Source organism: Aulonocara stuartgranti (assembly GCF_965226115.1).
Source record: "Aulonocara stuartgranti genome assembly, chromosome: 6".
Lineage (NCBI taxonomy): Eukaryota > Metazoa > Chordata > Actinopteri > Cichliformes > Cichlidae > Aulonocara > Aulonocara stuartgranti.
Window position 1 is genome coordinate 9,175,985 of NC_138944.1, and position 17,709 is coordinate 9,193,693.

The 17,709-nt window shown below is 38.9% G+C and overlaps 1 protein-coding gene across 1 annotated transcript; it reads left to right on the top strand.

Annotated features, from left to right (window-relative positions):
• The first annotated feature begins 7,131 nt into the window (after positions 1 to 7,131).
• On the top strand, positions 7,132 to 16,553 carry pld5 (phospholipase D family member 5). The gene is made up of 10 exons (XM_082535774.1): positions 7,132 to 7,477; positions 9,719 to 9,855; positions 10,172 to 10,355; positions 10,545 to 10,653; positions 11,156 to 11,283; positions 12,320 to 12,517; positions 13,122 to 13,273; positions 13,499 to 13,664; positions 13,786 to 13,876; positions 15,496 to 16,553. The coding sequence occupies exons 1-10, from the start codon at positions 7,445 to 7,447 to the stop codon at positions 15,756 to 15,758; spliced, it is 1,461 nt and encodes a 486-aa protein (XP_082391900.1). The 5' UTR covers positions 7,132 to 7,444; the 3' UTR covers positions 15,759 to 16,553.
• Positions 16,554 to 17,709: the final 1,156 nt, after the last annotated feature.

Sequence of the window (17,709 nt, forward strand, 5' to 3'; positions counted from 1 at the left end):
TAAAATGCATGATAATCATGAGCTGTTTTCCACGGCTTACTCAGTGGCTCTGAGCTGGGATAGGCTCTGGGCCAGTTGCACAAGCAGAAGAAAATGGCCCGATGGATGGATTTTTCAACTGCCTCCACTCTCAGGGGGACAAAAGGCTGGTTGAGTTTAACTGCATTGCTTATAACAATATTATTTCTATATTTGGTTGAATTAAGAAGTATTTAAAACTCCCTCATCCTCCACTAAAAATGTAACTGGTAATGATTAATAATGTGTTATTAAACTTATTTGTCTAACTTTAGTAATACTAATTAATTAATTACATTTACGTTTCCACTTCTTGCCCTTCATCACCTCACAATCTCTTTTGAACTGCCATCCTTCCACCACAATCTGCCCAATCCACCTCCCAGTCTGGCTTCACTCCAACTCTTTGCAGAAGAAAGTACACACGACAAATTAGGTTTTAGAGGCCACATTGCTAGAGTTACCGCACTACTAATTGTGTGTCTTCAGATATTCTGCTCCACTTCCTTAATCCTTTAAAGCTGTGTCAGGGTTTTTCTCCCCTGTGAACAACTTTCACCACAACTGCTGGTGCACATCAGGGATTGTGCAGGTGCTCATCTACTGGAAATGCTAAGTTTGACTAAACTGCTCCCACTTAGTTTCATTAAGTTCAGGTTCCCTATGGGCTTTACCACCCTCACACTGCATTTATTGCATATAAATAAAGTTTTCATAACACTGCAGTTTTTGAGATCTGAGGTATCTGTTTGGTAGTTTGTAAAAAAAAAAAAAAGTTTTCAAAAGTAATTGTTTAAACATATATAATGTTGAAATTATGTGTTAGGTCATGCACAGCTTACATGCTACACATTATTCAGTTTAACTTGCAATAGTAGTATTACAGCAATAGTAATCCTGTTACCTCAGTGTGAGTAAGGTGTATGATGCTACACTGTGACTGTTTGGGCTACTTGTGTAATTTACATATTCTGCAGTTCCACACTGATGAATGTTCATCAGTGTGGAACTGCATTGGAGAGGAGAACAACAGGAGAAGCTTTGTCAGCAAACTGGGTGTTCAAATTAACTATAGAGTGGTACAGATGGCAGAAACCGTGCTCAGAGAGATAATTTAGATTATTGTCAATAAAATGTGAATGTAATGGTCATTGATTATCATATGGCTTTTTAATTGGAAGGAAAGGGAATTGTATATTATAATCTCTATTGAAGAACGGTAACAAGAATGATGCTCTGTGCTTGCCCTGCCTTCCCATTAACCAGACATTAACACTAATGGCCAAAATGCTCCACTTCAGAATGCAGCCTCCAAATGTTAGCCTGACATCATGTAAGCCACCTCCTAAAGACTTAGGAAACAGCTTATTTAATATGACTTCACTGGTGCACATTTTCCACACTTTCCAAATTTTCTGGACTTTTGGATCAAATATACTCAAGTACAATGTGTCAGAAAATACCAAAACAATGCTACACTGAATTGATTGCCTACATGCTAGGTTCATCCTGGCTTTAGTCTTTATGCTAACATAAAGTAACTGGCTGCTAACAATATAATCATTACATTAATGTTAAAAATCATCAGTTTGTAAAACAACACATTCAATGCATTTCCAAAATTCTATTGTTTAAAATAATTTCAGCCATCAATCTTTAATCAATGAGGAGACAAATAATGTAAATATCACTGTGGTACTATGAACACAGTGGTCACAGGGTTACTTGTGTTGTGAAGTAGGTCGGGGCAAAGTCAGTTTTTCTTACACCAGCAGCCTTTTTGTATTCACAACATAAACTGTCGTGGCTATAAAAATCTTTGTGTGTGCGGTGTGTGCTCCCCTGGCATATGGTCCTGTATAAAAGGTTTCTTAAGGTGAAGTTAGAGTACTTCAGGACATTCTGTCTCTGCCAGTATCAGTATCCGCATGTGAAGTGCAAATGGCAGAAATTCGATTTCCTACAATTGTGTGTGTGGGAAAGAGAATGTGTACGTGTCTCACAGCGTACTCACACTTTTCTCAATAAGATTAATCTCTTTCTGATGCTTTCTGTCTTGTTCAGTACATCCATGCAGCTGCTCAAATTGCACCTCCGCCCTGTTCACAAGCTTACAGAAGCCCATTTCTGCCCCTCCCATTATGCCTGGGAGACTGTACTACAAACTGTAGCTCAGGCACCACAGAGAGTAAAAGTGGCTGATTCAGCTTCTGAAAGATAGATTGGAGAAGAAAAAAAAAGGAGGACAGGAGTGGCAGCATCTCTGTGTGTGTGTGTGTGTGTGTGTGTGTGTGTGTACTTCAGAGCATCTCTGCACCCCAGCAGACAGCAGCAGAACACAGGTCATCAATGGAACTGTCAGATGATCCAAGGTCAAGGGAGCAAGACGAGGCTCCCCCAACACCTCTGCCCTATGTGTCCCAACTGAAAACCAGCAGTTACAGTGCAATCCAGCAGCATGGCTACTCTGCATCCATCTACCTGCGAAACAGAGAAAAGCTGGAAAGGGTAAGCAACTTCCTTACAAACATCAGTTACTTTTTTAAAAGTGAAGAGGTAAAGTTAAACCTTGATTATTGTAGATGTGTAAAACTAGCTAGAAGAAAAAAGGTGTCAGCAACTGTCAAATATGCAATGAGCCATTCTGTGAGTTTAGAGGAGCGATTCACTCCATCTGCTGGAAATCCATTCACTTTGCATGCTTGTGATGTATCTGCTTTAACACTGGAGTATGCAGCTGAGGTTTGTTGCCTCCAATGAAAATAAATTACAACTTTCTTTCCAGCTGGTTCACACCCAGCAAATCCACATCAACCCAAAAAGGACAAATGCTCAGGTTTACCTACCAGATTTTGCAGATTTCTTAGAGTTTGAGTCCGTTCTCGTCTTTATAAGCATTCGCGTTTACTTAAGTATTTCTTTAAACATTATGCTTTAAAGCTGTGAAACCTGACTGAAACTCTTCATTCCCCTGCAGATGATCTGTTAGCTGTTTTACAATTGTTCGAGAAATTTTTGAGATAAAATGAAAGTTTAAGACAGCTGGTTCAAGTGATGGCTTTTCAAGTAACAGTTTAACTACTGCTAGCTTTAAGGCCAATGGTAGCCGATAAATAGAGATAGGCTGATTATATTTAAGATTGAAGATTGATGATTTGTTCAGAATGATAAAATCACATGATGAGAGATGAGGTGCAAATAAGGAATTATCCAAAAAGGGAAAAGTAAGCTATGCAATGGCTTCTCCCTTTAGAAGTCACCACACCGAATCATCTGCCTCAATCTTACTTCATCTCTAGCATCATCCTTTGTCACACCAGCCCTCTGCATGTCCCCCTTCACTTTCCACGAATCTTCCTCTTTCCCCTGGTAGTTTCATATCAGTGAACTATGCCAGTATATCCGCTATCCTGCACCATGTTCAAACCATCTCAGTCATGCCTCTCTAACTTTAGCTCTAAATCACTTAACTTAAGCTGATAGCTTCTATAGACTAATTTCTAAACCTGTCCATCATGGTCACTGCCTATGAAAATCTTAAAATCTTCACCTATGCTACCTCCTGCTTGGTGGCTGGATAAATATCAATCTGATATGTATCTCTGACCATTTTATGTGTTAGCATTTTTCACAAAAAGGGAAAAATGTCTAATATTTCTAATTCCTTTTAAAGCATTGCACCATTACTCCCAACACAGTTCTGTTGCACAGAATTTTAACTCAGAATCGAATCTTTCCAGACATGATTTAGATCCAGTTAGGCCAATTAGATCTTCGGAAGCCAGTTAATATACTTAAAATATTGAGCAGAATTGATGAAGCTATGCATTTACGGGGTGTCCTTCCAAGAGATTCACTTACTTTCTTTCCTGTTTATAAGCAGCAGAACGGTATAAAGCCATTTTCTCTACATTCCCTTTCCTATTGCTGCAAATTGTCCATCATAGCATAAAAATCCACTTTATCTGCATTTCAGTAACTTAAATGCCCACTGAGATATTGTTGTTACATTTAAGAGAATTGTCAAGAAAAACTAGCTAACCCTGTTCTCATTCTTGTAGTAATAAAGCCAAAATGTGTGCATGGCAAGGTTTTTAAATCATCATAATTACACATACTAATGTGTTAGCACTGTGTGGCTCTTAAATGTGAGACTATTAATTAGTTCTTTGTGTTGGAGGACTCTACTGCACATAAGAAAATGTCCTGTACAGAGAGACAGGAAGGGACGAAGTGTAAAGTTTGCTGTGACCTCTGAAGCCTCCTGCAGAAAGCATTTCTTCAAAAGAGAGCATGTGAAGCATCACCATTATTAATATAATGTATATTCAATAAATTAGTAAACAAAGCTCCATTACTGGTAAATTGTAAACAGTTTTCTGGAATGACTGCTTACCTTGAGATCTTAATAATTTTGTATCAAGCAAATTCTTGGTCATGAAAAAAAAGTTAAACATTAACTGATTGTCTGTCTTTTAACCATGTGGCCTGTTAGCTGAAGAGAACTAGTAAACCCAGTGCTCTGCTGGGGACAGACAATTACTGATAGAGTGAAACAACCTAACAGGATCATTTTTCATTGCTGGATCCCTATCTGCACCCCATCCACACTCCCTTTGGCATGTTGCCTAGTTGTCTCCTGTGGCGCTGTGCCCAGTCAGCTTTCACTCAGCACATCACCCTGACTATGACGTTAGAAAACACCACGTCCTGTGCGCTCATGGAAAACCTGCTGTTGAGCTTTCGGTGTGAAGGTGAAACACCTATACACAGAAGCGTTCTTCACAGGCAATCACAGGGGGGGTGTTTTAACGGGAGGGGAGGTCACCTTAATTAATGTGGAGCTAGTAAAAGGAGACAAGATGTCATATAGAGTAATTATAAATGTAAGCCTCAAAGGACAGTACAGATGGCCTGTTAAAAAGTAATAAAGCATTTTAAATTGAGTTTAAAAAGCAGGTGCTTTAAATGCATCTTGAAACATTTAATTCTAACAGAAAGGACAAAAAATTTGAAGAAATTTAGGATCCATTTCCTGTTTTGTAAAACAGAAGCAATAAAGCTAGCTGAAACATTTACACCTCAAGATACTTTCACCATCATCATTTTTCACACATACCTCTACTGCTATAGAACCCTTATATTTGGATCATTTGCTCATTGTTGCTTGGTAGGTATTCCATGCCTTACTATTCAAAAGTCTATCAGTGAAATGACTGTGCAGTTACTAAATTGTTTATGTCAACAGTTTTCTGTCATGACCGCCAGTGACCAGAGTCTCACTCACTTTGTTGCTGAGCTATAAATTGCCCTTTATAACTCCGTCTGAGCTTGTGATGGTTGGGAACACTGAAAATCCAATTCGGCATGTCACTTTGTTTCTTTCTCAGTTTGAAAGTGTGATTGTATGACCCCATGTGTGCAGCTTTAGGAACATTCACCTCTCATGGGAAGTAACTCAAATAGTTTTGTTGACCCATCCCTTTCTCTCTTTCTCACTCTCTCTCTCTCTCTCTCTCTCTCTCACTCTGTCACCCACACACACACACATACACACACAAATGCAGTTTGACGTGCAGAGGGCACCTGTCCTAGACAGGCAAAGCAGTTTTCCCTGTTACGTTTTTATTCCACTACTACGAGATCTCGTCTTAATGTGTCTTTTTTTTTAGTTAAAATTCAAACTTTGTACTCTGCATGCATTTTGTGTATTAATGTGTTTGAAACTTTGAAGAAAGAATGTATTCATGAGTATTAGTTGTATTAAAAGAGTCACTCCAAAACTCTACAGCACAAATTGCTTGTTTGACGGGTTAATTTGTGATAAAGTCCACAAAGCTATGGAATACTAGCACTGTTGCAATATTTTGCTGCTAGCCTACAGAGTCTGCTGATAAATGTTACTTCAAGCAGTTCTATCTTACTATATCAGTAGCATAATTTACTGACCTGTCTCTGAGAGTCATTCTTATTTGCTCCCAGCCATGCAAATACATCTGTTTTTGCCTAAGAGAGTGAATGTAGCAAAAACCCCTCCAGCCTCTGTGGCATAGCTAAGTGCTAATGCTTTTTTTGTGGCAAGAATGTTACTAACATGCATCTATATAAATGCTGAGTGAGACAACTGCATCTGCTGATTAGCACAGCTGAGGCACACCCTGATGGAAGTTTTATTTTTGCAGGTATTTGTTCATCAATTAAACAATGTTTAAATTGAAAATTGCACCGGATGATGGCTCTGCATAAGATTTCAGGGAGTCGCTAAAGTTACTACAGTTCAGCATGAAGGAGATATGAAATTTAAAGCAAATTTTTTACTGATGAAATTGTTGGTATGTATAACTTAAAATTAGAAAAATCAACACATTTCTTTAAAGTTTACTTAAATGCAGTAGTGCATACAGATTCCTCCTAACATTTTTCGACCTCACACACAGGTCTCATAAACATAACAGAAGCGTACCTGCAGTTTGGAGCATATGTCGTTTTGCTGCCATTAAGCATATATTCATCTGTGAGGAAAGAGTTGTGGGGGGGGAGGAGGAAGGAAAAAGGATTTTACATATTTCATTTTTTTCCCCACTGAGACCCTTCTGTGCAATAATATGAGGAGCTCTTAAAGCTATAGCAGAATTGAAACATGGTTCATTCCACTGGAATAAAGCAAATCTACTGCAGTGATTTAAACAAAGTGGGAATTAAAGAAGATAATTATGCCAACTTCCATTTATATCAATTATTAATGGGAGCTATAGGGCTTTTGTAGATGCCTCAATATTTTCTGAGTGTAACCGTGAATGCTGAGTGTGGGTGTGCATGCGCCTGCATACAGTATGGTGAGCAGGCATGTGCGATCTACTGAGTCCAAAATATTTTGGGGGAGTTTTGCTGCAGCTGTCACATTTACTAATGGCATGTTTCAGCATCGCTCCCTTCTAAGCACAGACCAACTGCTTGCTGCCAGATGAGTTTTATTCACTTGGCAGATAAAGGAGGGAAATACAGCTGGAAAAGGAAGAGAAGAGGGAAAGTGAGGGAGGGGGAGGAGGGTACTGGAGCTCAAAGCTACGGCTCTTTATTGGCCATTTTGAACAAGAGGGGGTTGGTCTTTCATCTTCTCTCTCACCGCTTCGACTGTAAGGCAGACAGTGAACCGCACACACAGTTCACACACAAGTACACACACACACACACACACACACACAATCAGCTGCTAGAAGAACCATGTCAGGACACATAACAAACCAGAAGCTGATGCCCACACAGACAGACCTTTTGGGACACTGAGGTACCTGCAGGATGAAGACAAGGACCAAGAGTGAAGACATCAGATTTGAACAGGCTGAGGGCTGGGTGGAAAAGAGAGGCAAAGATGTGTGACTGAGCTCCTGTTTCCCACCTTGTAGTTTAAAGGAATGCTGCTCTCATGGCAGGACCAACCCCACAGGAGCCATTAAAGGTGATGTTTTTCAGCTCTTTCTATATTTAATAGGCAATGTTAGTCTCCTTTTGGCCATAGGTGGATTGCAATGCATGTTTTTTCTTGGACTTTTTTCTCTAGGTTTCAGTACACCAGTGTTTCACTGCCTGATTGATTAAACTCTTAAATTCCTTATCTTTTTAAACCATATTAAAACTAAAAGCTCATATGTATATCAAAACTTTAGGTTTTCGTCAAAGTGTTTTTTACTATCCAAGATTTTTTTAATATAAATCAGTCTCTCCTTTAGTCTTTAAATAATGCAAAATGGCAAATAACACAGCCATCCTTATAGCTCGGTGCACAGTAGTTGCAGTTGCCACCAAAAAACATCTGATGTAAAATAATTTTGAGAAAGAGACTATTAGCATATAAGAACTGGAAATGTTGCTGTTTTTTTCAACAATTATGTAAGATAAGTTTATTAATTACAAACACTGTTTTAAATGCAGTAGCAAACATTACAAAAGTTAAGAAAATAACTTAATAAATTACAAAAACAATTGCCCAGAACCCAATCAAATGTGTCCAAACTGGAAGTATTCAGAAGTTGTAACCACTCACATAATATTTGCTTGATAAATAATTATTTTATCAATAATTCAAATTATTTAGGGCAGCACGGTGGCTAGCACTGTTGCCTCACAGCAAGAAGGTCCTGAGTTTAATTCCACCATCAGGCCAGCATCTTTCTGTGTGGAGTTTGCATGTTCTCCCCAAGTTGGTGTGGGTTCTTTCCGGGTACTCTGGCATCCTCCCACAGTCCAAAGGCATGCAGTTAGTGGGGTTAGGTTAAATAGAAACACTAAATTGCTCATAGGTCTGAGTGCAGGAGTGAATGTGAGCGTGAATGGTTGTCTGTGTCTATGTGTTAGCCCTGCGAAAGACTGGTGACCAGGGTGTACCCTTCCTCTCACCCTAAGACAGCTGGGATAGGCTCGAGCGCCACCCACGACCCTAAAATAGATAAACAGAAGCGAATGGATGGATCAAATTATTTAGTAGTTATTGGAACAGCTATCTATTCACTCCTTGCCATATTAGGCTATTTTTTCCTGTATATTAGATGTGTTGTTGTCCTTTTACAGCGACATACTGCATCAGTACCTTCTGTAAGTGGCTGACCTATCTCACACTGTCAGTTCTGTTCATTTCCTCCCAGCCATGTGCACATCCACAAGTTAAGCATGGTCCTTGACTCTGCTAAATGTAATGAAGAGCTCAATGGCCTCAGAGGCCAACAGAAGAGTGTATGGCGCACCCAGCTAGCACCTGTCTTTCAGCCTCACTGCCCGAGGCAATATTTGAGTCCACAAACCTCCTGCTGTTCATATTTCTATATTTTGATGCTGAATTGCTTTTTTTTATTTATTTATTTTTTTTTAATAAAAGCTGTAGAATTTTTAGACGGAAATTTTCTTTTTAAGGAAAAACCCCCTGCTTATGCTGCCAAGATAATCAGTGGGATGCAATTCATTTGACTGATAGAACACAACAAAAGAGAATATGTAATGTGATGTTGACAGCTCACCAACTGACAAAACAAAACAAAAACGCCTAAGTGCACTTTTAAAACTGTGAAAATCAAGACTCCTCAGGCTGGATCAGGGCTCCAACATTACAACCTCTGACCTCATACTGACTGTCACTCTACCTATATTACAAACCCTACAGACATACACTGCACACACATACATGCGCACAAATATTGCCTGCAATATTGCTTAACATAAGTGTAACGTTGGCTGCCACCTTGACACAGAGCTCATAAAACCCCTTTTCAGATGGGAATTGCATGGACAACAAAGCAGTCGGTATGACGAGAAGCAAAAACTTGCACTTTCCAATACACCTTATAGACTGGATTTAGTGTGCATCAATTTGCTGTCAGCTGGAGAATGTTCTACTTCACTTGTCCGGCTCTGTAGCATAAAGTGGGATCGTTGAAGCTGGGGGATTTTTTGCTCCAGAGCATTGAAATCTGCAGTATACTGGTTATCAAAGCAAGGTTTCTGCTGTCAAACGAAGGCCATAGTTGTTATTTTGATCGTCATTATTCACATTGCACAAGTGTTTATGTGCCCACAGTGCACAAAAGGGACACACAAAAAAAGCAGAAAAGTTACTGCAGCACTGTTCACAAAAAAAAAACCCCTCCAGAAATAAAACATTGTGTCTGACATTTGTTAGTGTCGTGTGTGTTTCTAATGTATCTTCCAGACCCAGCAGAAGTGCATTGCCATCTTTGCCCTTGTTTGCTGCTTTGCTGTTCTGGTAGCACTGATCTTCTCATCTGTGGACATTTGGGGGGACGATGAAGATGGAATCACCGAGGAAAACTGCAGCAAAGACTGCCAGTAGGATGTTTCGCAAGATTAAAGGAAATTGTGGAGGTTCCATTCATGTAAAGCACAGTGTATTCACAACGACTGTCTCTACTAACTCAACATAGTCTTAATCTGGACTCAATCATTACCAATTCAGAATTACATATTACTATTTCATTATTTAATTCTGGTAGAGATTTCTGATGTGGATCTGTACCTCACTTTTTATTGTTAAAATCTAGACCCATAAAAGGATTTATGTGTAAAGGCTTTGAGCTGCTGGGTTGTTGTGTTGGTGGTGTTCCTCTTTAAAGCTCCAGACACTGAAGGAATCTTTTATTTTCAGCATTGTACTTGTGGAGAACATTCCAGACGACCTCTCTTTCTCCATGGATGGCAGACCCCACCTTCCTGTCTCCGTTGGCTTTCACACACTGTTGGACCAGGCGAAGCACTCAATTGAAGTGGTGTCATCTGCCTGGGACTTAAACTCCTGGGACCTGGAGACAATCCCAAACCCCGCCAAACAGGTACAAAGTCACAGTAACCAGTCCGGTAGAACAATGAGCCAATTGCATTTCCCATTTGATCTGTAAAACCAAATGCAATTTAATAAGGTTATTCCTGCAACGAAATAAGAGCTGCCCTTCTAAAAGAAATGCAGGAACATTGGTCAGTCGCTGCGCTACAGTAACACAGAACATCATTCTCTTCCTCAGGGTCAGCTTTTGTTCCAGAGACTGCTCAGGCTAAAATCTCGTGGGGTTAAGCTGAAGATTGCCAGTAGTCTGACAAACTCGACTGAGCTGAAGGCCTTGGCAGCACACAGTGAGTGGATGTGGCATTTTTATTTCAGAAAGGCAATTTGTTGTGTCACTTTGGCAAACAACAACGAAGATATACATTTACAATTCATCCGACAACCCTATAGAGTTTTATTAACGAGATTCTCATCCTCCAGGATACATTTAGTTGAGTTTCTTAAGCAACCCACTTTAGGACAGCAGAACCACACTGTAGGTATGGCATGAAATATCAATGACCTGCCTCAAGGAAAACAGATGCATTTACAGCATGCAGCAGCACCCAGGAGCTCTACACCATATGCATCTGCCAGACTTCACAATCAAGGCCAAAAAACCTTGAATGGATGAAAATGTACAGTCTGGTTTCCTGTCAAATACTGCCTTTCAGACTGCCTGCGTTGGCCCCTGTTCTTGTCAGACAGTACAAGGCCAACTGTCAGATTTACACAATTTTCTCTTTCTTTTTCTCTTAAACTTTTCATTTTCTCTCTTTTCTGTCTCTTTTGATCCTTCACACGGATTAGATGCAGAGGTTCATTTTGTTAACATGACACTTTTTACCAGAGGCGGACTCCATTCCTCATTCTGGATAGTGGATCGGAAGCACATTTACATCGGGAGCGCTGATATGGACTGGAGGTCACTCTCCAAGGTAAAAGCGCACATCAGCATCTGGTTTGCTGGGTCTTTAAAGAGTAACACATAATGTAAATTAGCCACGCTTTCCTCTTATACTTCTTTATGCAGGTACTGCAGCACTGCCAACAGAAATCAGGAATGATTTAAGGTTGTTGTCTGAGATGGTCAGAAAGACAAGTAGCATTTCACTTTTCATTTAGTATGTAATTCATAATAGAGCAGGAACCAGAATGCATTAGCATACTGTAACCTGAAGTGATTGCCCAGCCCTTTTTGGTGCTTCAGCACTGGTTGGAGGTAGGACTGCTGTATGAGTGTAAGTCACAATGAGCAAGAAGGAATGAAGGAATAGCACACATACACTGGATGTGTGTAGTAAGCACTGCAAGCCAGACACGTATGTCTGAAATTGACCCTCTGTGGTAACAAACTGAAACCTCTGTGTTCCTCCTTCAGGGGCACACGTTAAAAAAGAAACAGACAAAAAACAGAAACACCAAACACAAAAGAAATTTTCTGCCATCTATTTAATGAGCAGACAAGAATGTATTTAGGACATCTGTCTCTTCTTCTTTCATTTTGTTGTTTTTACCCACACTAGCAGCTCTGTGGATTGCAGTGTTAGCCTGCTTGTGCTCCAGTTATTTAAATTCTTTGGTAGGACTGGAATAATATCCAGCTTATTCGCTTTTAGACAGATTCCTTTGAAATGATTATATATCTATGATGACATCCAGCTTATTGTCTTTGTTATTGTCTTGACTTTTCCTCTTTTTCCTCTTTTAGCATCATTTTATCATATATTATTTTTGGCTAAATACCTTTAAATTAGTGATATTCTATAATAGTACCTTTCGCTCTTCATTTTTATCCTATTTAATCTGAAAATTAATAGAAGATCATCAATCCATGAAACGTTACTATTCTCTCTCTGAACTCAGTCCCTTTCTTTAATTCTTTTATACCCTCTATAACGTCTGCAGAGCACACTCAATATTTTAACTTTTCTGCTGCATCACCTCTTCCTACTTCTTTCTCACACACCACAGAGGAAAGAACTGGGGGTGGTGGTGTATAACTGCAGCTGTCTGGCTCTGGACCTCCACCGAGTCTTTTCATTTTACTGGCAGCTCCACGAAAGGGACTACATCCCCTCCATCTGGTCAAAGAGAGTAACTGCTCTCTATGGAAAGAACAATGCCCTGCAGCTACAACTTAACTCCACCCCCGCCACCGCTTATGTGTCTGTGAGTAACAGCTTTCTTATGTTACAGGACTTAGTGCATACATAAATCAATTCTTCACAAAATGCAGTGGTTCATATACTTCTTGAGGCACCAATTTCCTGCCTCGGGGCTTATAGTGAATGTCTTTATAAGAGTGTTATTACATATTAATAACAAATATAAACAGAAAATGATTAATCATCTTATTATCGCACTAAGGAGCAACTTGAGTCTGAATATCTCACTACGTTAATGAATCTTGTTGCTCTCAAAGCGACAAGACATTTATCAGCTACATTTAAAACATTTATCATCTTATAGGAAACTAATGGAGCCATACTGTCAAGGCTGTTGGCAAACCAACCTTGATCTTTTGCCCCACTTATTCTAGTAATGATAAATGGTCGTTGAAATGTGCTTTCTTGTTTTCTTTCCTTTTTCTCTGCAGAAATGTTACATTGAAATGTATATACCTATTTTTATTAGTGGATTGTGTATTCTTTGTTGAATTGAAACACACACATTTTTGAAAGTTATCCTAAACTTTAACCGTGTGTCTCAGTTGTTTCATTTTTGTGATTTTTACATAATTTTGGGGACCAAACATGCCTTGTCCTTTCTGTAGACCTCTCCTGAACTCTTCTGCTCCAAAGATCGCACCCGAGATGTAGATGCCATCTATCAAGTCATTCAGAGTGCAAAGACATTTATCTTCATATCAGTGACAGACTATCTCCCTCTGGTGAAAAGGAGTTTCAGAGGAACCTCAGTCACAAGGTGTGTGCCGGGGCAAGCTTTGACATTTAAATCCTTTTTACAGGAACATTTATGAGGTCATTTTACATTCATACTGTACATGTGTGTCTGTATCAGAGGACACAATTCATGGCAAACTAGAATATACCCAGAATATAGCAACGTGGAATTTTCGAACTCTATGCCCTTCAGTATCTTTAGACTGAAAAGCATTGTCCACAATAATAACACTAGTTGGATTTTTAGGTATTGGTCGTCTATCGATGAAGTCATCAGAGAAGCTGTGGTATTAAGAGGGGTCAAAGTTCGTCTGCTCATAAGCTTCTGGAAGAAAACTCATCCACTCACCTTTAATTTTGTGACCTCCCTCAAGTCACTCTGCGTTCAGCTTTACAATTGTTCCCTGGAAGTGGTAAGCGAATCACTTACACCTGTAGTTTTAACTACTCATGGACAAGTTTTAATTCATACTGCACTTATGAATTATTATTTCTTATTATACATGCTTTTTGTTAAATTGTTGTTTTTTCTAGCGTTTTTTTAGTCACAAGGAGCAGAACGATGACATTCAGCTTGGGCTCAACCACAACAAGTACATGGTGACCGACAATGCAGTCTACATTGGTAGGAAATATAATGTGTGTTTTGGGGTTTTTATTGAGGTGCAGGTTTCAAAGTATCTTAATATAAAGTTTTTGACAACAAAAATATGCATAGACTAACTGGCCACTTCATTAGGTACACATTGCTAGTATGGAGTTGGACCCCTTTTGCCTTCAAAACTACCTTAATTCTTAATGTTAACATTTCCCAAAGGTTTTTGTCCATAATGACATAAAAGCATCAAACAGTTGATGTAGATTTATCAAGCAGCACGTGATAAGAATGTCCTGTTCCACGACTTCCCAAGAGGTGCACTACTTTATTTAGAATAGTGACTGTAAAGGAGATTTGAGAACAGTGAACTCATTGTCATGTTCAAGAAGATTTGAGCTTTGTGACATAGTGAGTGCTGCTGGAAACTGCTTTAAAAGATGGGTACACTGTGGTCATGAAGGGATGAAGAAGGTCAGCAAGCATACTAAGTTAGGGTTGGCATTTAACAGATGTTCAACTGGAAAATGCTATGAGATACATAAGTATGCTGTTACCACTCTCTTTTTGTTTTTATTACTTATAGCCAGGAGGTATCTATTTTATCATAGCTTTATCCAAAGATTGAAATGGGACAATGAGCCTGTTTGTCCAAAGGGAAATAAAAGATCATCTTACATTGCATTTGTTAATTCAATATAAAACAAAACAGTGGGAAATAAATTTTTTGAGGTACAGATTTTTATTGGCTTTTTTAGTAGCTGGGTTTAGTGAGTCATACCACATACCAAAGCAAAATGTATAAAACTTGAACATTTTAACTTGAGCAATAGCTCAAACATTGCTGTATTGGCTTGCTTTATGAGCATATAGACAAGAAAAGACAAAGAGCAAGATGAGAAGAAAATAAAAGACTGTGAGTTTCAGATAAATACTTTAAGTCAGCGGTCCCCAACCCCCGGGGCCTCGGACCGGTACCGGTCTGTGAGTTGTTTGGTACCGGGCCGCGAGAGTTGAGGCTCAGGTGTGAAATGTATAGTTTTCAGGGTTTTTATCGGTTTTCAGCGTTATTTTGTTATCGTCTTTATCGTTTACTCGGTTTTCCTGGGTCTTTTCACGTGTGTTATGAATAAATTTTCTTTTTTTCGGTACCGGTACTAGTTTTATTTTGTTGTATTTATCCGCGACACCTTAAAGGCCGGTCCATGAAAATATTGTCGGGCATAAACCGGTCCGTGGCGCAAAAAAGGTTGGAGACCGCTGCTTTAAGTCAAAGGACAAGTCACAACCACAAAGTGTCTCACATATGGCTAGTTCAATCCTTACAGCTACAGTACATTTTATGGGAAGTCATATCATCACAGAGGTTTGTGAGAAAATTCCAGAAAGTTACTGTGCTTTTCCAAGAAACAGTTCAGGAGAGGATGTTTTGTGAAACAGGGGACATGTCTTTTAACTAAGACTGCTAAACTAAACTAGCACTGCTATATTTGATTCTTACTCGCTCATCCAAAGACACACAAGCACCAAGTGGTATATACATATGCAGACACATATCAAGATTCAAGATACAGTAATGTAAAGCTATTTCTTTTTAAATAATGACTTTTACGGGCGCTATCTGACACTGTTGTCTTTGTCGCTCACAGGGAACCATGACTGGGTTGGCAGTGATTTTGCTATTAATGCAGGAGTTGGATTGGTGGTCAAAATGAACGGCAGTGCTGAAGACAGAGGAGTGACAATCCTGGAACATGTCAAAGCTACTTTTGAAAGGGACTGGAGGTCCCGCTACGCTCAGAGCCGACATGGAGTCAAGGATCAGCAGGGAAAATACAGAAACTTGCAACAGGGAAAAAAATATATGGAAACTAAGGAGGAAAATGAATGGAACTACCCTTTATATTTATAAGCACAAAATGTCTTTTCCCAGTATGTCTTAAAGCCCCATAAGCCTAAATATGCTAGATCTTACAAATATGTACACAAATAAGAATGTAAACCTACTCTATACTGTATGACTTGCCAAAGTATTGCTTTGACTCAGTATTATAATAATATATGTTTAATTGTTGACTGTTATATAAGCATGTAATACTGCATGCATACCAAAAGCAATATCTCAGTATTAACTCAGTATTAACTATATACTAGCACAAGCAATGTGACAAAAACAAATCTCTCTATGTGTAACCCACCAAAACAGTTTACATACATCCACTATTTTTAAGTCCTTCATTGCATTTTATATGTTTTTAAATCTACAGTTTGGCTGCAACTGTAATCAGGTCAGATCCTGAAATGGCACACACCGGCATATGCAGTAGTTTTATTCTGTTCATCATATCTCTTAAATTATTCATCTGTCTTCATAAAACATAGCTTTTTCCTTGTTGGTGTTGTTTTTATTTCAGTCTGCTGGTATGTTTAATGCCCAAAATGTTTCACTATACAAATTTGTATTGCTGACAGAACAAAAGTATTTATAGGTATGTTTTGCCTTATCCTGTCTTTCCATCCAAGCCAGTAATAAGCTGCAAGTTAAATGCTCAAAAGCCTGCAGACAAAAAATAAGCCTTGAATAGTTTTGGTTTAAAAATGCATAATTTAAATAAAGGATTTGAGAGTTCTCAAGTGACTCATCTTACCAGCACTTCACAGTTAATAACTGGAAAAAGACAAATTTACTAACAAATCCAAGTTTGAGATTTGGGTCAGCACCACAACACCCACACTTTTTTAACATGACAGCAGGAGTATTCAGGACTGGGATTGTTTTGCCCTGAGCTGGACCATTGGCGTAACTTTGTGCTGAACAATTAGGGGTCGGGGGGACCTATATCGACTGAGCAAGAGGAATTTCTGTTCTTCAAACACGTGCTCAGGCCTGTGGTTTACATCTTTAACCTCTTAAGACCCGAACTCTTCCACGGCATGCATTTTTAATTTCTCTTTGATATTTGGGAATATTGGGGCCCGATGAATGTAAAAACAAAAAATTACCAGATTTTTTTTTACCTTATTTTTGTTTTTAAGAAAAATAAGAGCCACATATGAGGATATTCGTTTAAAACTTTGATAGAACAGTAGCAGTATAATGTCCTTTTAAGTGGATATCAGGCCCTTGTAGAGCAAAATTGAGTAATTTGGTCTAAATAACCCAAAATGTGATGTCCACATATGTGGACGCCAGGTCCTTGTAGGTTAAGGAGATGCATTCATGCTGCAGCAGGTTAGTAATTCCCAACACACAGCTCAGAGTGGATCTAGTATGCTCATGCTGTATTTTTTTTTCTGGGAGTCCATTTGATCAACCATGTGGGATTTACAGTTATCTTCTACATGACACTGGTTCAGCCCCACAGTCTTTCACTATCTGAAAAAAATTACTCTTTACCCTTTAATGCCACATTTCCTCTAACTGAAGGCCCCATCACAAACAGGAGGATAGTGCTGCCATGCTCACAGACAGAGCTGTGTGTGATAGCCCTGCTAAAGAGATTCTCTAGCTCAAAGGAATTACTTCTACTATATATTAATGAATATATCTAATATCACAATGGGCATCCAGATATAGATATAGATATATTTAAGACTAATGAACATCAAGGATTGGTACAAAGTAATCTTGTCATTGCCCATGATTTTGCTATTTTGAGTTCTTAGTTCGAGTTTGTTTTTTTGTTTTTTTAATTAGAGTTTATTCGTTTCCTCAGTTCTTTCTCTTTGTTTTCCTTTGGTGTCTTTTCCCTTTATTAAATTTACTTTTGTGTCTGAGGTTCCCAGTTTAGTTATTGTTATTTTCTTTCTGAATTACTTTACTCGTTAATTGTCTTCTGTGTCTCATATTCAGTTCCTTCTTC

What these genes read in the sequence shown, in the direction of transcription:
- pld5 (XM_082535774.1), top strand. Translation starts at nt 7,445, where the DNA reads ATGGCAGGACCAACCCCACAGGAGCCATTAAAG. An exon ending in ACTGGAGGTCACTCTCCAAG is followed by an intron (nt 11,284 to 12,319) that starts GTAAAAGCGCAC and finishes CACACACCACAG; the next exon opens with AGGAAAGAACTGGGGGTGGT. An exon ending in CGACAATGCAGTCTACATTG is followed by an intron (nt 13,877 to 15,495) that starts GTAGGAAATATA and finishes TGTCGCTCACAG; the next exon opens with GGAACCATGACTGGGTTGGC.